Raw genomic sequence first — 20,846 nt, 5'->3', positions numbered from 1 at the left:
GTTCCGAGTTGCATTTCGAGTTGCATCCAGTGTAGACGTTACACATTTAGCAAAATAAGCCAATGAGGGCTGGGTATCGAGGAAAAACTAACCAATGAAGTTCCGAGTTGCATTTCGAGTGCCGCCAGTGTAGACGTTACACATTTAGCAAAATAAGCCAATGAGGGCTGGGTATCGAGAAAAAACCATCCAATGAATTTCCGAGTTGCATTTCGAGTGCCGCCAGTGTAGACGTTACACGTTTAGCAAAATAAGCCAATGAGGGCTGGGTAACGAGAAAAAACCATCCAATGAAGTTCCGAGTTGCATTTCGAGTGCCGCCAGTGTAGACGTTACACATTTAGCAAAATAAGCCAATGAGAGCTGGGTATCGAGGAAAAACTAACCAATGAAGTTCCGAGTTGCATTTCGAGTGCCGCCAGTGTAGACGATACACATTTAGCAAAATAAGCCAATGAGGGCTGGGTATCGAGAAAAAACTAACCAATGAAGTTCCGAGTTGCATTTCGAGTGCCGCCAGTGTAGACGATACACATTTAGCAAAATGAGCCAATGAGGGCTAGGTATCGAGGAAAAACTAACCAATGAAGTTCCGAGTTGCATTTCGAGTGCCGCCAGTGTAGACGTTACACATTTAGCAAAATAAGCCAATGAGGGCTGGGTATCGAGGAAAAACCATCCAATGAAGTTCCGAGTTGCATTTCGAGTGCCGCCAGTGTAGACGTTACACATTTAGCAAAATAAGCCAATGAGGGCTGGGTATCGAGAAAAAACTAACCAATGAAGTTCCGAGTTGCATTTCGAGTGCCGCCAGTGTAGACGATACACATTTAGCAAAATGAGCCAATGAGGGCTAGGTATCGAGGAAAAACTAACCAATGAAGTTCCGAGTTGCATTTCGAGTGCCGCCAGTGTAGACGTTACACATTTAGCAAAATAAGCCAATGAGGGCTGGGTATCGAGGAAAAACCATCCAATGAAGTTCCGAGTTGCATTTCGAGTTGCATCCAGTGTAGACGTGGTAATAATAAAATAAGGTATTCCACATATACATATTCCTCTTTCATCGCATTATGTGCATATCCACGGATATGTCTCATCCTCAAGACAGTGCAAATGTATCGAGTTATACCACACTCAAATCCTAATCAGTGAAGATGGACCTTATGACCATCTTTATCCAGGGTTCGACCTTTGACATAAAACAATCATGCCATAAAATAATCATGCGATCCACATTCACAAATTCACCGTCTCCTTGTCAACCAAAAGCCACAAGGACAACCGTATTCTCTTGCCGCTCGTCCACAGTCCGTTCTACGGCAATATCTACAGGATAAATGGTTGATTATAATACGATCAATTCAAATAACGATTCATCATAAACTATACAAGCAGACATAGAATGAAGAATTGATTTCCCTTCTTTTGTTTCTCAATAATCCGAGTCTCAAAAGCTTTCAGTTTTCTCTGTCTTTACATTTATTTTTACTTACAAAAACCACAAGCACTACTCAACGTGTGCAACATTCTGTTGCCTTTTTCTTTCAGCGATAAAAGCCACTTGCTCATCAAACCTGTTCCAGGTGCGTAGCGCGGTGGCAACTGGGAGGACAAATCGCTTTTGCGTTTTAAGGCCGGACCCGAAGCCCAAACCCTTCATCAGATTTCGGATTGAGGAGTAGCGGCACGCAATCCCGAGGTCAGGGCAGTAACTTGCGCATCTTGAAAGCGGCCTTGAGTTCTCCTGTGAAGATTCCCTTCGAAGTGAGGCGGCACAAAGGGATGGCCGCCCGCCATCGCCATTAGCGCGATCGGGAGCCAGCTGTTTCGCAGACTTGAGGGCAACACTGACGGATGGGTGCAAGGCAGTGACGGGTTTCTTCAAGCTTTTACCGTCTAGAAGTTGCGGTTGGAGGCTGTTAAACATCTCTTGGGTCAAGCTTTGCTACATGATGAGGTGGCAACTACAGAGAAAGGAGGATTCAGTAAAGCTGGCTTTGAGGTTGCCTTTTTTATGGCTTCTGTTTTGCTTACCATTATCGGTATGTTGTCATCAACCATTCTCAGACGATGCTGACTTGCAATACACGCACACTTTTGCCATGGCGTTCGCCATTCCATCGTGCCAAGAAAAGGTTCTTGGGATGCCTTCAAGAAGTAGTTGGAATGAGAGTGAAATGAATTGACAAGAGATGCCAGAAAATTCGCGCTGCGGTAAAAAAAGAGGTCACTGCTCCCAAAAAAAAAAAAAAAAAGACTGGTCTCTTTATGCAGCAAAATTCGCACACACAAAGAACGCAAACCCCCCCCCCCGTTTTTTTTTTTTTTTTACCACCACTATATGTCGTTATCAATATGGACATTTCATCATACCTTTGGTGACAAGAAAAACACTAGTGATTATGATGGTTCCCGTTGATCCGGGTGATAAACAGCGAGGTGGCAGCGAAAATAGGCGGACTATGGACCACCGAACTGAAATCGAACCTGAACATAGACCCCGATCCTCGAAGGGAAGGGGCTTATCACCTCATTGAAGAAACGGATGCAGTCCAAAGAAGAAGCAGCTCTTTTACTTTCAGATGGTCGAACTTACAATAGGAACAACAACTTTATTTGTCGCTAGACTAGCTACCTCTTGTCTCGTTTCACTTAGACTGAATGAACCCCTACGCTTCGTTTCGGGTCATTCAACAGAGTTCGCATCACCAAGGTGGGTCAAACCCCTGAATCCCCGACTGCCTAATTCGAGTCCGACGAGCGTCGTTATCATTACAGGAACCATGTTTTCGCGATCATGCTTGTTCTCCACCAACGATGATGTTTTCTTTTTTTTTTTTCGTGAGCTGCGACTTTATTACATTGATTTAATATCGAGGAAAAGCCTCATGGTACACAATGTTTTTTCGTTATTGGCATCTCAACGTGTTCGGGTGCCAGTGTTACTTCAAGTTTTGCCCATCATTTACCCGCGAAACTGCCACGTATAACTGGCCATGGCTAAACAATAGCACCGGAAGGTGTAACCCGACTTTACGCAACGACTGGCCTTGTGATTTGTTAATTGTTAGAGCAAACGCCGGATGTACCGGCGTGAAAGCGTAAATGGAGATAGGCCTTTTCATAATAAAGCATGATCCGGGGTATAGTAACTTGCTGACCCACATAATTTCAACAGTTAATGGTGGCCGTCATGAATGTTCATGTAAGGAGTTGAGAATCATGCGGGCATCATTAAAAGTCTAACTTTGGTATCCAGATTGCGCATGAACACCAAAGGCATGTTCACTTTCAGCGTCAGCCTGTGTTCTGGCAATTTTAAATTGAAGGTCAATGTGGTTATTCAGTATGCATAGCGGGTGATGTAGCATACCTGGGAAAGATAGAGCGGCCAAAAATTCTGACTGGATCTTTCCCTGGTTGCAGTAAATGACATACCAACATTACTTCTTGGGATCCGGTATCTTTCTCGTCTTCCCAGCCTTTTGTTCTACAGGAAATACAGACCAAGGCCATGCTGCCATTGTTTATTACTCCATCAAAGCTGACGTTTGAAGCATGAATTGAAGCGCCTGCCTAAAAAAATCTTCAAAGAATATGCGGTTGGTATCGTGGGCTGGCCCAACTAATAACGAATGCAATGTCAAATTTAAGCTTAAGGCCTGCAATCTCAAAAAAGCTTGGAAGAAAGCTAACTGGCCCCAATAAGTCCTTGATGTGGCAACTTACCTTGGGATCGAAAGGTAAGACGACTGGAAATATTGAAAAAGGAAAGGGTACTGTTGTAAACAAAATCTGAAATAAAGCGATTCGGGTTGGCCAACTGCACTGGAACGAGAAGAGGTGCAGCCAACGGAGGTTGTGTTGGGAACACAGCACGGATGAAAGGAAAATCGATGCCTTACCTCTGTATTGCACAGGTACCAACAGCAAATATTCAAGGGTGTAAGAACAGGTATCGAGAGGTTTCACTAACCTTGAGTGGACGCTGTTTGCGACCCTGCAGACCCACCGTTTGCGTGAAAGCATCATTAGTCAATATTACCATAGTTTCGCATACAGCATACAACTAACAAGGAGATACAGTCATACTAATGGTACTCGTGACAAACTTCTTATACAGATGGTAAATAATGATACATGAAATGAGCTATTGCCTTTTTTTTTCGTTTCGATAATATGCCGACTTGGCGCTTGACCATTTTGCATAGTTTTTCAACAGGCCTTTTGTCTTTCCCAGCTGAAAGATGATCTCCCGGTTGAAAGAGCCGTGGTCATAGTGATATTTTTCAATAAACTGCCAGTCCTTGGCCCGAGAATCATCATTACTTTTTGGCAATTCAGTTGCTATTGGCTCCTGCTGGTCGTTGATGATATTTATTATTTCATCCAAACAATCGATCGTACGTTTAAAAAAACATTGGAGACGTCCTCGCACAAAGCCGCTTTCGCCTTGTTGCATTAGTCAAGAATTTGTCGTAGGGCATCTGGACTTCCACAAGCACAGGAGGCAGAGGATCGTCATGTCGTTAGAAGGGGCGGTGTAAAGGACATCGGACTTCGAGAAGTTCATCCATTCGGTGGGCCTCGACACATACTGGTCAACAGCATGTTGATCTAGGAACAAAAAGAAACCGGTATATTAGATAAAGCGATGACAAAAAAAAATCAGATATGAGCACATACCAGTAGTTTCGTTAGTGAGGATATTGCTGACACGTCTGTCATCCAGTATCAGATTGCTCATGAGGTCACGCCGGGTTCGTATTAAAGGTAGCAATGTACAGATCGGCCCCCACCCTTTGACATCGATCACCGCTTGCGTCCTCTTTGGCATCGACTCGATCAGCTTGTTTCAGTCTGGAGGTTCCAAGCTTTCCCAAACTTCCAGGATTACGCGCCGAAATTGCTCCATCGTCATCCCTCCTTCGAACTTTAGACTGACACGGGTCTTCATCATTCGCCACAAGTTCTCGACAGGGCTGAGGCCCGGAGATTGGGCTGCTCCATACAGCTTTTGAATGCCGTGCTAGCTTTCCAAGCTGGGGATGTGTTCACCGAGGGTGGCCAATGCTGCTTTCGCAAAGAAATAGTGCATCTTCCCGATAATCGCCGTTATCGGCTACCTCTTCTGTAAGAAAGTGTCGTGCAATCGAATACAATAACTGCATGGTAGGGTCAGCATGGTGAGGACTGACTAAAAACGACGGATGTTGTTCCGTCAAGAAGGCGGACAAAGCGACAAACGGTACGACCGGTGATGATAACTTCGCCTGTAAGGAGCTGCTGCTTACAATATAACAAGCCCGAGCCCATGGTTCACTTGGGTACTTGAGCAGGAAGTTCAATCTTCTGGGCCGTTTCGTTCTCTTGTTGACTTGATATTTAACGGATGAAATAGCGAACACAATGACGACGGGCAGAATTTTATCGTAATGGCGATAACAGAAATAGCATAGTTCATTAACCGCAAGATAAAGTCGTTGTCGATTGTATGCTGAACTTCTCCTAGGACAGGCGGTAGATTGTTTTCTTCCGACTTGGGTACATATAGAACATCGGAAATTGTCCGCTCAGATCTGCCGACACTCACTTGCTCATGAGGTCCGTTCCATGTGCATAACGCGCTGGCAACTGGAAGGACAAATCGCTTCGTTTAACGCGGGACCCTAAGCCCAAACGCTTCATCAGAATTCGGCTTGATGAGTAGCAGCACGCAAGCCCGAGGTCAAGGCAGTACTTGCGCACCTGGACAGCGGTCTTGAGTTCCCGTGTGAAGATTTCTCTTCGAAGTGAGGTGGCACAAAGGGATGGCCGCCCGCCATCACCGTTGGCGATCAGGGGCCACCGTCTAGAAGTTGCAGTTTGAGGCTGTTAAGCATCTCTTGGGTCACATTTGATGCATGATGAGGTGGCAACTACAGAGAAAGGAGGATTCAATAAAGCTGGTTTGAGGCTTCCTTTTAATGGCTTCTGTTTTGCTTACCATATCAGTATGTTGTCACCAATCATTCCCAGAAGACGCTAACTTGCAATACGCGCACACTATTGCCATGGCGTTCGCCATTCCACCATGACAGAAAAAGGTTCTTGAGACGCGTTCACCGAGTACTGTAGTTAGGTTGAGAATGAGAAGGATTGACATGAGGTGGCAGAAAATTCGCGCTGCGGTGAAATAGAGGTCACTGACTTCCAAAAAGAAAAGACTGGTCTCTTTATGCAGCAAAATTCGCAGACACATAAGAACGTCAAAAATGGAATCATTCCAAATACCGGGGTTGCAAGAACTGTTTTGATTTATTCACTCACTCTGATACATCAATATCCGCCTTTACAAATACCACTTTGAGAAATTTGCGATTACAATCGCTATGGCGGGTTCGAATGGAAAATAGAAAGGTCATTTGTACGTTACGTGTGTTGAAAAAGAGTCATTCGATGCGCTTTTTAACACCAAGCAAAACAAAGAGGAAGGGCGCTCGGCGGGTATTTGTCAAAAAGTATTGGAAGTCGGGTGAAATCGGCCCACGAGCGCAGATCCTTTACATGCGCGTCGAAGATGAGGGATGCTATTCTATCATAACCAAAACTCATTCCCGTGGAATTATCGAGACTATCATCGTTTTTTCCCGAGTGCTTGAAAAAGCTCAATATCTCACCCTTTGGCAAGGTGGTACTCCCGGCTACAACCACAGCGGCTACTCACTATGGTCTCATTCGTACCTCCATCAAAGCCAATGCTTTCGGTCCATCCAGGGCTCCCGATCAATTAATATACTCATGATATGCAAGACTGCAGAAACCGCCTAGCAAGGCTCAATCATCCCACAGAGTGCTCCAGCAATGATCTGCTCATCACAACTTGGTTTCTGCATTTCAAAACATGTTACTGTAGTCTTGTTTCGTCCACCAGCATTTCATCATGGGCAGCTGTATGTGACATCGGTCCGCAAACAAGAGTTGATCATATATAAATCTAAAACTAAAAAGAAAAAGAAAAAGAAAAAGAAAAAAAAAGCAAATACTGCAGGCGGGAATATAAAGCAATAAGTATGTGAATGAAGAAAACTATTTATACATGCGATCAGAATAAGGACGAGAATGGGTCCAAATCACAGATATGCTTCGAGTGGAATTCTTTTTTAGCTTGTACAACTTTGGCTTCAACATGCTATCCGATGGGACATCGACGTTTTCTACGCTATAAATAGCCTCTTCATCTGACTGTCTAAGCTTTAATAAAGCTTGTACACTACGCGCAAGTAAAACCTGAAAGGGTGGTTATGGAGATGTTTCTTGATAAACATGCAACCTCATTATTGATTGCCTTCAAATCCATAAAAAACTTCATGACCTCGATTATGCTTCTTCTGTCTTCAGAGTCCAAATTGATTTTCACTTTCCCGTGTCTTTCGAAGGAAATGAACTCTCCCTGCATCACTGGTCGCATGACCCATACGCGGATGTAATCATCTCTAACAATGTTTGATTCCTTTTTCTAAGCATATGTAGAAAGAAAAGTAAAGACTATATGCTAACCCTTAGCGCTTGTATGGATAAAAATTGTTCGAACGTCGTTCATTAGCGATGTGTCCGCGTGTTGATAAGTAGACAAGATTTTGGCAAGCATGCTATAACAGCCGAATGCACCTTTTAAATGGTCGAAAACATGTCTACTCTTATCTCGCGTGCCATAGGCTCCAGATGCTTCGAGTAACAGAGGTTCAAGTCCGCTCTTGGGGATAAATACGGTGCCATCGGCATCATACTTCCATCCGTCATTGCTCTCAAAAGGGTCTCTCCAACACGAAAGCCACATGTAAGGCCCTCGAGAGCACCCACAGCCAGACTAATCAATGGTCGAAACGTATAACGGCAGTAAGTGGCTTCTGATTCGCCCAGATCGCAAGGTGGTGATCTGTTATGAATGTTCTCCTAACTATTTAGCAATGCGACAGTTGAGAACAATGTAGTCAGATAAACCTCTCTCTCTGCCTCCCAAAAAAGCTTACAAGACATAGAGCATTTGTGAGATTACGTTGAAAGTATCTTTATCGTATCCTTTCGGAAGACCACCGGTGGAAAAATACCGTGGTTGGGCAGTCAAAACGTTCCCTACTTGGAAAAAGTCAATGCATGCATATATTTAATCCCGTGGTTATGCCCATAGATTACATGAATATTGTGACATAGAACTGCCGAAACATAAGGCTTCCAAAGCGAACAGTCCATTTTCCAGTACCACGGCTTCGTATTCAATGAGCCTATACACCTTGTCGGGAATGTATTCCTGTTTCTGGAATGATGACCGCCTTGGATTATGCTGTATTTTTCCAATCTACATGTCAGATCTGTGGTATATCCACGACTTGTCGTATGATCAATCCTAAACATGTGTTCCAAAACAGGATGGATCGGGATATTGACGTGTTCCCATTCTGAGTGAGCTTCTCCATTAGAACACCGATTCAGTTTCTTCATCCATAACTCCTATTGCCGATTGAGCTTCTCCGTCCATAACTTCTCAACACCGATGGATCAGGACATAAGAGTAACGCTGTCACATCGCAGCACATGGATCCTTGTAAATATACCTTGTAAGGGTGGACTGCTCACAGATAGTTATCAGTTCCGATACAAGGCTAAAGTATAAATAAGCAGATTAGATCAATTGAAATAAATTTGTAGAATAAAAGAGACAATAAGAAACCTTTGAGACTGTTCAATATCTTTTCTCATATATTACAAGATCTATGATGATAAATTATCCGTATGTTGGATGTACCTGTAATGGAGCGATTTGGAGAATTCTGTATGCGCCATGGATTCTGCATATGCTTCCAGAAGGGTGCAAGCAACCTATGATGTAAGAAAAATAACGTCAGAGAGCGCTGCTCGAGTAGGCGACATGGTCAAATATTTATTTACTTCTAACGTCGTCAATTGGCGTGAATTGTGATTCGTCCGACCAAGTCACGGATCTCCACTGCTCCAGGTACAGCCGACCTTTTCTTGGCACCATTTCAGGCGGTTTGTCTTTTGCTTGACAGTGAGAGCTGGCTTAGAGTAACAAGACAACCGAGTTCTTTCATTCTTCGGTCCAACGTGGGCCTTGACATCTTTTTCCTCGCAGCAACAAAACGTTGAAGCCGGACCGAAACTGGGTGCAAAGGGTGTAAAGCGGCATGCGCGCACCATCGCACTTTTTGTATACTCAGTGAACACTTTTGGTCTTCCTGTTGTTTGTCTGGGGGGTTCGACACCGTGTTTGGTATTGGTATACTTTTGAACGATGTATGGTGGAAAGTGGGAACACAGGTTTTCATGAAATGTAACCATAACTCTTGTGGCTCTGATAAAGACCGATAACTTGGCCTCTATCGAAGTCAGAAACATGCTTTCTTTTTGCGGCTGTGTTGGAAAGCTGAAATATTGGGTTTCGATGAAGTTGTTCTGAATAAAATGAATGAAAGAAGTGCCAAAGACATTCGAAATTTTCCAAATGGTTTCGGAAAAAGAGTGACACAAGGGGCGTGCCTCCTGAGTTGTTGGAAGCCAGATTTATGATAAATCACTCGAGGTCCAGACCGCACCCATGAGTTCTTTTTATAAGGCAATCCTCATGAAACTTGAACCATCATGAACTACTTCCTAAATCACAAACCCGACGAATATGGCCCCTTCTGGGATTCTCTCCGACTACCGAATAAAGTACCCAGACCTCGACGACGCAGTAATCAACGACAAGTTCAAGAAAGCTCTGGACAAGTTCAAGCGAATGCTTGCAAAAGTCGGACGAAACGAGGCTTATCTTAGAAACTGGAAAATATTCAAGGTATTCACTTGCCATTATAAGAAGCATCAAGTTTTGATAAATATCATGCAGGCCAACAGCTGAAAGGAAAAGAGCTGCTTCTTTTTCGACTGCATCCGTCTCTTCAATGAGATGATAAATCTTCTCTTCGAGGATCGGGGCCTATGTTCAGGTTTGATTTCAGTTCGGTGGGTCCAGAGTCCGCCATCTTTCGTCGGCACTCTCACTGTTTGGATCACGGGGTATCATCAAGGTCAATGGGAACATCACGATCACTTGTGTTTTTGCATGTCAACAAAGGTATGATGAAATGTCCATATTGGTCGACGACATATAGTGGTGACAAAAAAAAGGGGGCAGGGATGGGATGTTTGGCGTTCTTTGTATTTGCGAAGTTTGCTGCATAAAATGATCAATTTTTTTTTTTGGGAGCAGTGACCTCTTTTTTTACCGCAGCGCGAATTTTCTGGCATCTCTTGTCAATTCATTTCACTCTCATTCCAACTACTTCTTGAAGGCATCCCAAGAACCTTTTCTTGGCACGATGGAATGGCGAACGCCATGGCAAAAGTGTGCGTGTATTGCAAGTCAGCATCGTCTGAGAATGGTTGATGACAACATACCGATAATGGTAAGCAAAACAGAAGCCATAAAAAAGGCAACCTCAAAGCCAGCTTTACTGAATCCTCCTTTCTCTGTAGTTGCCACCTCATCATGTAGCAAAGCTTGACCCAAGAGATGTTTAACAGCCTCCAACCGCAACTTCTAGACGGTAAAAGCTTGAAGAAACCCGTCACTGCCTTGCACCCATCCGTCAGTGTTGCCCTCAAGTCTGCGAAACAGCTGGCTCCCGATCGCGCTAATGGCGATGGCGGGCGGCCATCCCTTTGTGCCGCCTCACTTCGAAGGGAATCTTCACAGGAGAACTCAAGGCCGCTTTCAAGATGCGCAAGTTACTGCCCTGACCTCGGGATTGCGTGCCGCTACTCCTCAATCCGAAATCTGATGAAGGGTTTGGGCTTCGGGTCCGGCCTTAAAACGCAAAAGCGATTTGTCCTCCCAGTTGCCACCGCGCTACGCACCTGGAACAGGTTTGATGAGCAAGTGGCTTTTATCGCTGAAAGAAAAAGGCAACAGAATGTTGCACACGTTGAGTAGTGCTTGTGGTTTTTGTAAGTAAAAATAAATGTAAAGACAGAGAAAACTGAAAGCTTTTGAGACTCGGATTATTGAGAAACAAAAGAAGGGAAATCAATTCTTCATTCTATGTCTGCTTGTATAGTTTATGATGAATCGTTATTTGAATTGATCGTATTATAATCAACCATTTATCCTGTAGATATTGCCGTAGAACGGACTGTGGACGAGCGGCAAGAGAATACGGTTGTCCTTGTGGCTTTTGGTTGACAAGGAGACGGTGAATTTGTGAATGTGGATCGCATGATTATTTTATGGCATGATTGTTTTATGTCAAAGGTCGAACCCTGGATAAAGATGGTCATAAGGTCCATCTTCACTGATTAGGATTTGAGTGTGGTATAACTCGATACATTTGCACTGTCTTGAGGATGAGACATATCCGTGGATATGCACATAATGCGATGAAAGAGGAATATGTATATGTGGAATACCTTATTTTATTATTACCACGTCTACACTGGATGCAACTCGAAATGCAACTCGGAACTTCATTGGATGGTTTTTCCTCGATACCCAGCCCTCATTGGCTTATTTTGCTAAATGTGTAACGTCTACACTGGCGGCACTCGAAATGCAACTCGGAACTTCATTGGTTAGTTTTTCCTCGATACCTAGCCCTCATTGGCTCATTTTGCTAAATGTGTATCGTCTACACTGGCGGCACTCGAAATGCAACTCGGAACTTCATTGGTTAGTTTTTTCTCGATACCCAGCCCTCATTGGCTTATTTTGCTAAATGTGTAACGTCTACACTGGCGGCACTCGAAATGCAACTCGGAACTTCATTGGATGGTTTTTCCTCGATACCCAGCCCTCATTGGCTTATTTTGCTAAATGTGTAACGTCTACACTGGCGGCACTCGAAATGCAACTCGGAACTTCATTGGTTAGTTTTTCCTCGATACCTAGCCCTCATTGGCTCATTTTGCTAAATGTGTATCGTCTACACTGGCGGCACTCGAAATGCAACTCGGAACTTCATTGGTTAGTTTTTTCTCGATACCCAGCCCTCATTGGCTTATTTTGCTAAATGTGTATCGTCTACACTGGCGGCACTCGAAATGCAACTCGGAACTTCATTGGTTAGTTTTTCCTCGATACCCAGCTCTCATTGGCTTATTTTGCTAAATGTGTAACGTCTACACTGGCGGCACTCGAAATGCAACTCGGAACTTCATTGGATGGTTTTTTCTCGTTACCCAGCCCTCATTGGCTTATTTTGCTAAACGTGTAACGTCTACACTGGCGGCACTCGAAATGCAACTCGGAAATTCATTGGATGGTTTTTTCTCGATACCCAGCCCTCATTGGCTTATTTTGCTAAATGTGTAACGTCTACACTGGCGGCACTCGAAATGCAACTCGGAACTTCATTGGTTAGTTTTTCCTCGATACCCAGCCCTCATTGGCTTATTTTGCTAAATGTGTAACGTCTACACTGGATGCAACTCGAAATGCAACTCGGAACTTCATTGGATGGTTTTTCCTCGATACCCAGCCCTCATTGGCTTATTTTGCTAAATGTGTAACGTCTACACTGGATGCAACTCGAAATGCAACTCGGAACTTCATTGGTTAGTTTTTCCTCGATACCTAGCCCTCATTGGCTTATTTTGCTAAATGTGTAGCGTCTACACTGGCTGCACTCGAAATGCAACTCGGAACTTCATTGGTTAGTTTTTCCTCGATACCCAGCTCTCATTGGCTTATTTTGCTAAATGTGTAACGTCTACACTGGATGCAACTCGAAATGCAACTCGGAACTTCATTGGTTGGCTTTTCTATGATATCCAGCCTTCATTGGCTCATTTTGCTGAACGCGGCACCTCACTTGTCACTTTGCTGATACCAGCTCAGAGTGATCGCTCATTGTCTGATTTCCTCCCTAATACCGTTGGCACCATACAAAGTCGTTATCAGCTTTGTATGCTGAACGACGATCAGAACAAGTGATGAGTTGGCTTTCTTGCAAGTTGAGGACATATAAACGCCAGGTATTGTCTGATAAGACCATCCCGTGGGCCAAAGTGTATATCGTTCTTGGCTTCAGCGCCAAATATGGTCTTAACAACCATATTCATTAACAGCCGAATCCTCGCTGATTTTGCTTTGCAACTGACATCACCTGTCATGACCATTCCCGCGCACACGTTGTCTTGGCGATAATGCATGGCCATGTGCATTATTGGTCCAAGCACACTTGTTGCCATGCTGGTCCATGCGCTTACCCCTATACTTGCTCTTGTGTTCTCCTCTATCGATCTATGCGTTACCTCATGTTATGCTCTGCATTTCATTTATTTATTTTATTATCGTTGTCTCTTCTGTTTCGCATCTTTTAGTATAAATACCCCGATCTCTTTTATGAAATAAACCCCAGTCAAGAATTGTGCGTGTGTGTGTATTCTCTCGTACTATCTTGTTCTCCATCTTGTCTTGTCCTTGGCTTGGTTCTTTTCCTGTTTATATTCTTGTTCCGATTTCGTTCTTATTTCTGTTTTATTCCTTTTCTTGTATTGTCTTGTCCTTGTCTTGCGAAAGCACTTAACACCACCCTCTTGTCCAGCTTGCACTGATCCTCCCGTAATCAGTGCATAACATCACCATCCAGAAAGTTGTTAATCAAAAATTTTCGTTGAACTTAAACAATCGATCCCCTCGGCGTCACTTATATTTTGATTTGATTTTTTCAAGAAGTTCTGTCGGCGACTTCTCCTTCACTTTGCCTAACAAGTACTGTACAACCCCGGGCGTAATGTAATGAGCAAGCTGATACAATATGATAAACATGTCAATAATTTCTTTCTCAATGAGATCAATGGCATAGGCCCCCTTTTTTTTTGCCATCGGTCTATCTAATATTCCTGTTCTCTTTTCGTTCCTAGATAAACATGCTGTCGATCAATATGTGTCAAGGCCCACAAAATGAATGAACTCCTTGAAAGCACATGTCCTTTACACCGCCTCATTTGCACGACATGATAATTCCTCTGACACCCTGTTTATGTGGAAGTGAATGGCATTTTATCGTCGGTTGATTGGTTATGGTTTATCTGTACTGAAGCATCACTCGATATCCCCAGTTGTACTCGTTATCATCATTCATAACACCACTACACAGTTGGCCAATCCTGCTGTCATATCGGAGAAGCAACCCTATCTTTTGGAGCTACCTTGTGACAGTTGGGCAAAGTCGTGCAACATACTCAACGCGTCTTCCATTTCTGATCATTTACAGCACACTCCTTTGAATCCTCTTGTCGCTCTGGGCTATTTTTTTTTTTCTTTATCCAACAAATCGATGATACCGGAACCAAGGGCTGGCAATTTGTTGAAAAGTATCGCAAAGACCACGGCGCTTTCAACTGGGAAACCGCTTTTGAACTGGGAACAAGCGCCAAGTCAGCATATTATCGTGAAAAAAAAGGCAAATAATTTTTCAACGTCTATTATTGGTCATATGCATATTAAACTTGTTATCGACAATTATCATCCATATCATTGTACTTCATTGTTACTTTTATGCTGTATGCGAAACTATAGTAATACTGACCATTGATGCTTTTTCGCAAACGGTGGATCTGCAGGGTGGCAAACAGCGTCCACTCAAGTTAGTATCATTGCGTAAAAATAAGATTATGATACCTCCTCGATACCTATGTTACACAAAAGACGATGTGTTGACTTAATACCAGCTGTATACTGTGCAATACAAAAGCAAGGCTTTGATTTTCATACTTCGTTGTGCTGTGTTCCTAGGACAAACTCCGTCCGCTCCACTTGACCTTATTCCCGATGTTGTTGGTTAACGCAAACCGCGATTTTCTTTTCAGATATTGAGAAATTGCTGGTACATCTTCAGGATCGGAAGTGAAGTTACACAAGTAGAGTAAGAGGCGTGATATCGGCATAGCACCGGACGCATGTCACAGCGAATACTGGCGTACTTATTAACGCACAAGTGTCATATAATCTTGTCGCTTTATTTTGAATATGATGTCAACTACGTTTATCGATAACATGGTCCTAGCAACATGGTCGATGATGAAGATGATGTAGTCGCCGTTGTCGAACTGGACGTTAATTTTGAAACCGACCCGCTTGATTCTATTACTAACTTTAGCGAATACGTGTACATGAAACCACCTTAGAAACCTGAGAAGGGTGTCAGCGGGTGTTGAGGAAAACCGAGAGCGAAAACGAGCAGGGCTAGAAGTGTCCGATAACTGCCCTAATATATAACTTTACGACCGGAAGTGCAAAGTAACCTTTAAGAAAGTACATCTCTAATCAATCGCTCGAGATTTACCTGCTAAGATTGAGGAAAGGTTCAACCGGGTGATGCATGGTTGAAGAATGACATGAAATCCTTGCAGCAACTGTGATTTCATTGACGAATCAGCATTTCGCACTAATCTAAACGAAACTCTACATGGTTAACTAAAGGTACTGAACAGTAACAGTGCCAAGACAAGATCGCCATTTCCCCTTTCAGTGTTGTTCAAATATCAATTAGATCCCCAACAACAATACCTTCTTCCAAAAAAAAAAAAAAAAAAAAAAATAGCAGCCAGAGGGTCCAAAATCAAAACTGGATTTGAACAGCTTTTCTGGCTATTCTGCTTCAAAGTTGGATGATTGCGTAAAGCGTAAACCTTCGTAATAAACGAGCTATAAAAGCTCACCTCATGTCTATATACGTAGTTAGTTTTCTTTCAAGTATGATATATATATATACTATTCTCTGCGAGACTTTTTATCATCATGATAAATACAACGACAAACGACAGAATTATTTGACACTTGTTCGCTAATAATTACGCCAGTATTCCCCTCTACATTTGCGTTTGTGCTGTGCCGATATTTCGAAACTTCACTCCTCGATTTTGGGTTAACCAACCACATCGGAACGGAAAAGTGGAGCCGGCGGAATTTGTCCTAGGAACACGGGACAACGAAGTATGAAAGAAGAATCAAAGCCTTGCTTTTGTATTGCACAGGTAAACAGCTAGTATTAAGTCAACACATCGTCTTTTGTGTAACATAGCTACCGACGAGTACCATAATCTTATTTTCCGCGCTGATACCAACCTTGAGTGGACGCTGTTTTCGACCCTGCAGATCCACTGTTTGCGTGAAACCATCATTGGTCAGTATTACCATAGTTTGGCATACAGCATAAAAAGTGACAAGGAAATACAATGATATTGACATAGTTAATACAAATATATACATGAAGAAGAAAAGCTATTGCTTCTGTCTTTTTTGTCGATAATACGCCGACTTGGCGCCTGTCCATTTTGCATAGCTTTTAAATAACCCTTTTGTTTTTCCCAGTTGAAAGATGCTCTCCCAGTTGAAAGCGCCGTGATCTTTTCGATAGTTTTCTGCGAATTCCCAGCCTTTGGCGTCAGAATTGTTTGGTTTGTTTGCAGTTGGAGTTGTTGGTGCCTCCTGCTGGTCGTTGATCATATTGATAATTTTGTCCAAGCAATCAATTGTACGTTTCCTTGAAGTGACATCGGTGACGTCCTCGCACAAAGCGGTTCTCGCCTCGTTGCACTGATCATAAATTTCTTGTAGGACATCCGTGTCTGAATCGTGTTGCAAATTATCACCGAACATCCCTTTCGCAATATTATAAATCTTTTTGACGGTGATATCGTCATTTCGAGCGACATCTCGCAGCGATCGTTTCCGTTGGATCAAGAAATGGCCAAGAGCGACCAGAGGATTCAAAGGAGTGTGTTGTAAATGATCAGCAATTGAAGATGCGTTCAGTATATAGCAGGACTTTGCCCAATTGTTGTCGCAAGATATCTCCAAAAGGAATGGTATGTTTCTGCGAGATAGCAGCACGATCGGTCAAGGTTGTAGTGGTATTTTGGATGACAATAACTAGCACAACTGGTGGCACCGAGTGCCGCTTAATGACCGATAAGCCATGACCATCAATCGACGGTAGAAAGACATATTCGCCATGTGCTGTACTTCCACAAGCACAGGAGGCAGAGGATCGTCATGTCGTGTAGAAGTGGCCGTGTGCAAGATTTTTCGGACTTCGAGAAGTCCATCCACTCAGTGGGCCTTGACTCTCAGTGATAATACCAAAGTATAAACGCTGGCATATTGATGTGAGCCATCTTTTATATTATTGGCAAAAATACGTAGAACTTACCAGACACGAAGGCTTTGCCTTTGTATGCAGGTTCTGTCAATGTTCGTTGCCTAACCAGATGCTCCTAATCTGTGCCACGTTGAAGGCGTTCTCAAAGGCGCCGACGATAATGTATTACTGGTCTGGATAAACGTTGTGCTCATCGTGCGAGTATTTCTTTCGTTTTTGTGATCAGAAGAGGGAGGAAGATTGAGAAAGAGACAGGAAAAAAAAACTGCGATGTGAAGACGAGGTCAAAAGATGTATTTATACTAAGGCAATCGAACAAACGAAAGCCACATCAAAAGGCAAAATCCAAGATTAACAAATGTGAGACGATTCGGTCACACGCGTACTTTTTGTCTCAAAAGTAAGGTTATTACAGTGTCTCCTCTGGAAGATGTTCTGGTTACATCCATCATAAGCGCATACTTGCAGTTTCGCTTACTGGTTCCGGACATCCTGATTGCATTCACCAAAAAACATATGATGAACTGGTTTTGAACAACAACTGGCATTTTTGATGGTAGCTACCGTAAAACAAAAAATGATGAAACGGTTTTGGTCAGCCTCTGGTATCTTGATTGAATCATCGAAAGGAGTGGTGAAATGAGTTCGAGAAACCAATCAGTTTAGTACATATTGATTGCAGTCACCACAAAAAAGAAAAAAAATGATGAACTGGTTCTAAACAGCTTCTGGCATCTTGATTTCCTGAACTGATATCCGCATTCGTTTATATTGCTAACGCCCACAGCCAAAAAAGCTGGTGTGAGTAAATATGAGTCGATGTTTGAAGTCAAATCAGGCCAGCAATAACCTGATCGTTTCATGGTGCTGTCGAGCATTTATTCCGAAACTTATGGGGTGACAATGCATGTGTGGTCATCTTTTTTCGTTGGATTGCGCAATGCCGATCATGACCTTCTCACGGGTCCGAAAAAATTGGTATGCTTCCAATACATGGTACAGATCATTTCTCTGATTTGCATTTCGAAAGTTCTAGCAACTTCAAGGTAAAGAAGATACAACAACGGCAACCTATGGATGATGTCGACTTTTCCGATTTTCGAGCGGCCCACAACGGCCGAAGTTTAACTTAACGTACAGGTATGAAACAGATGCTAGGACGCACTTTTGATGCATACTGCCTGCAGTTTGTAGCGAGAGCAACGAGGGTACCGAAGAAGATTTGGTATTCGAGCCTGCACCATTCTGCAATTTTCGGCCTGGCTTCACACGTGGTGGACGACTATGGTCTATACTCCCTGTGGGATTGCATCGAATTGATTAACATCTATTTTGATACGGTATGCTGTTTTGTATAAACGAAACTAGTGCTGTATCTTCAATTCGGTAGAGTCGACACTATTATACTTTATTGGATCCTTCAAGAAGCCATAGTGTCAACAATGAAGAATTACCAAAAAGATTAATGGTAAGGTATACAGTAACCTATCCGTAAAATTAAGAACGGCTTTTTTACACAAACCTGGTAGCGACCTAATGGGATTTCTCGATAGAGATAATTTTGAAAGCAACATCTCCCGGGATGATGTCACGAGAGAAGCTTTTGGGACTATATTTTGATACCGACATCGTTCAGAGAAAACGGCGCAGACATCAAGTACAGTAGATTACATTAATAACCTGATTTGGCTCGACCTAACATTATAATTGTCAAAGAAGTTGCCAATGACCAGAGCCAACTACTCATCCAATTTGTCTCTAGCTTTCAATCCGACGGGGTCATGATTTTCGATGCGCTTTGTTGTCCGTGGACGTTGTAAGAGATATCGATACGCGATCTCTCAAGAGGTGAATAAACCGGACCATTGTTGAATGGTTGGTTTTTGAAACGATGAATAGGCTGACTATTGTTATCTCGACGGATCTCGGTAAACAACAGATGGATGGCTTCTTCATGTGACTTTGACCCATGATCATTTCCAGCATGAAAATCGGTTATGCTTTGTTTTATACTGTGTACATCTTTGTTGTTATCCTATCAGCATGCGAAATAAAAGATACCAAAACTATTTCAAGCAAGATGGCCGTATTTATACTTGTAGTATCTGTCATTCTCAGTTACTACGGCACGACGATATTGTCTCACGGGCCTTTCAGGGACGGGTAAATCGAAAAGATTTCGATATAGATAACCATAAAGCTCATTTCTCTGTTTTAACGATTAGCACGGCCCAGCGTATTTGGTGGATCATGTCATCAACATTTACATAGGCGCCAAGGAAGAGCGTATGCTGATGACTGGAATGCATACCGTGGCCGACATCTATTGTTCCATATGCGAAATGAAATTGGGCTGGAAATATCTTCACGCCTTTGAAGAATCCCAAAAGTATAAAGAAGGCAGATGCATCGTTGAGAAGGCGAGAATCAGCAAAGAAGTCGTCTTCGATTTCTGAAGTAAAATAGGAAACGATGGCAACCGTGTCACGTTGCGCCGCTTCTATTTTCCGCCCCACTGATCGGTTATTGCAACTCCTCATCTTTTTCCTACTTGCTATTTTATTCGCCAATCCTTTATCGCGAAAACTACAGTTAGAATAAAATACATTCATTATATGAAAATGTTTTATCGACAAACATCATAGAAAAAGATATTCTACGATATATACAGAACAGTATGCCGCATTTAGTAGAAGCTAAATTGTTTGTTTCGAAAGCAAATTACAGGAACACTAACGACGTAGCTTTTCGGATTTACAAGTAAACTTCCCCATAACAAGCCGTACATCCGCTGTGCAATGGATGCCACCTGCTACTGGAAGTCGCCCCCTTACATTGAGCGACATTCGTCAGACAAAAGCCTAACGCAATACGGCATAACCTGGGCGAGACTCTTGATGGAAATTTGGTATATCAATGCCAATACTTTGGCATACCGTACAGTCATGATTTCCAAACATGTGTGCAGCAGCACTTATTGACCCCCTCAGTCCCGTCCTGCCCAAGGTTATAGGTATTTAAAAAAAATGAGTTAGTAAGCTCTTTGATTGATTCAAATGTCGGCAAGATATCTTACCTTTGTTATGTGAGGCAGCAAATATCTAGAGCTTCCCGACCGAAAAAAAAAAGATACAAATATAAAAAAAAGTAAAACAATAGCTGCGTCTGTAAAAACCCTCCTAAAACCCTGTGGGAAAAAAAAGGAGGAAAAGACTGCAAGAAGACTACCAACTAAAATACAAATATACATACTACAAACTACAAAAATAAAATGGTCGGGAAGAAGATCAAAGACGATACCACGGGAAGTAATCCAGGTGAAGCCAAGCTGAGAAGGACGCGTAAGCGTTACCGATGAAAAAGGAAGCCACACCACCGATGATGCCCTTTGACGACAAAAACCGGATTGGCAACATTTGGTGCGCGAAACAAAGTCGAAAGATTTGGAGGGATGGATGACTTGCCAGGCGAAAAAGAAAACCGGAGAGAACGCCAAAAGCTATGGAAGAATAGAATAAAGAACAGGTAAGTTTTTTCTTGTTGAAGAACTGATAAAAAACCATTTGATGGTACCTTCTGATGGTGATGGTCGATTTAACCGAGTCAGCTACACGGGAAAGCCATAGTCTGGGCGATGGACGCAGCTAGGAACTTGATGAAATAAAATAGTACCAGGGCTTCTTAGGTGAACCGAAGTGAGAG

The 20,846-nt window shown here is 42.9% G+C and overlaps 5 protein-coding genes across 5 annotated transcripts; 2 read left to right on the top strand and 3 right to left on the bottom strand.

Annotated features, from left to right (window-relative positions):
* Positions 1 to 4,357: 4,357 nt before the first annotated feature.
* On the bottom strand, positions 4,358 to 5,320 carry BYT42DRAFT_37638 (uncharacterized protein). The gene is made up of 2 exons (XM_051563287.1): positions 4,690 to 5,320; positions 4,358 to 4,620 (listed from the first exon to the last, which is right to left on the bottom strand). Exons 1-2 carry the CDS (start codon positions 4,838 to 4,840, stop codon positions 4,469 to 4,471), a joined length of 303 nt encoding a protein of 100 aa, XP_051428799.1. The 5' UTR covers positions 4,841 to 5,320; the 3' UTR covers positions 4,358 to 4,468.
* A 2,217-nt stretch (positions 5,321 to 7,537) lies between these two features.
* BYT42DRAFT_487860 (uncharacterized protein) lies at positions 7,538 to 7,822 on the bottom strand (the record flags this gene model as incomplete). Its single annotated transcript, XM_051563835.1, has 1 exon — positions 7,538 to 7,822. The coding sequence occupies one exon, from the start codon at positions 7,820 to 7,822 to the stop codon at positions 7,538 to 7,540; it is 285 nt and encodes a 94-aa protein (XP_051428798.1).
* Positions 7,823 to 12,812: 4,990 nt separating this feature from the next.
* BYT42DRAFT_553914 (uncharacterized protein) lies at positions 12,813 to 13,396 on the top strand (the record flags this gene model as incomplete). The annotated part of the gene is made up of 2 exons (XM_051566540.1): positions 12,813 to 13,011; positions 13,105 to 13,396. A coding segment is annotated over exon 2 (199 nt), but the record flags the coding sequence as incomplete, so codon positions are not given.
* Positions 13,397 to 16,264: 2,868 nt separating this feature from the next.
* On the bottom strand, positions 16,265 to 17,338 carry BYT42DRAFT_609993 (uncharacterized protein; the record flags this gene model as incomplete). The annotated part of the gene is made up of 4 exons (XM_051571342.1): positions 16,265 to 16,859; positions 16,935 to 17,076; positions 17,196 to 17,228; positions 17,314 to 17,338. The coding sequence occupies 4 exons, from the start codon at positions 17,336 to 17,338 to the stop codon at positions 16,265 to 16,267; spliced, it is 795 nt and encodes a 264-aa protein (XP_051428796.1).
* Positions 17,339 to 18,865: 1,527 nt separating this feature from the next.
* Positions 18,866 to 19,748, top strand: BYT42DRAFT_553897 (uncharacterized protein). Its single transcript, XM_051566539.1, has 2 exons — positions 18,866 to 19,307; positions 19,370 to 19,748. The coding sequence occupies exons 1-2, from the start codon at positions 19,188 to 19,190 to the stop codon at positions 19,598 to 19,600; spliced, it is 351 nt and encodes a 116-aa protein (XP_051428795.1). The 5' UTR covers positions 18,866 to 19,187; the 3' UTR covers positions 19,601 to 19,748.
* The last annotated feature ends 1,098 nt before the right edge of the window (positions 19,749 to 20,846 follow it).

This window comes from Radiomyces spectabilis (assembly GCF_025331425.1).
Source record: "Radiomyces spectabilis strain NRRL 2753 chromosome Unknown BYT42scaffold_1, whole genome shotgun sequence".
Classification (NCBI taxonomy): domain Eukaryota; kingdom Fungi; phylum Mucoromycota; class Mucoromycetes; order Mucorales; family Radiomycetaceae; genus Radiomyces; species Radiomyces spectabilis.
This window is presented reverse-complemented; position numbering and strand designations above follow the sequence as displayed.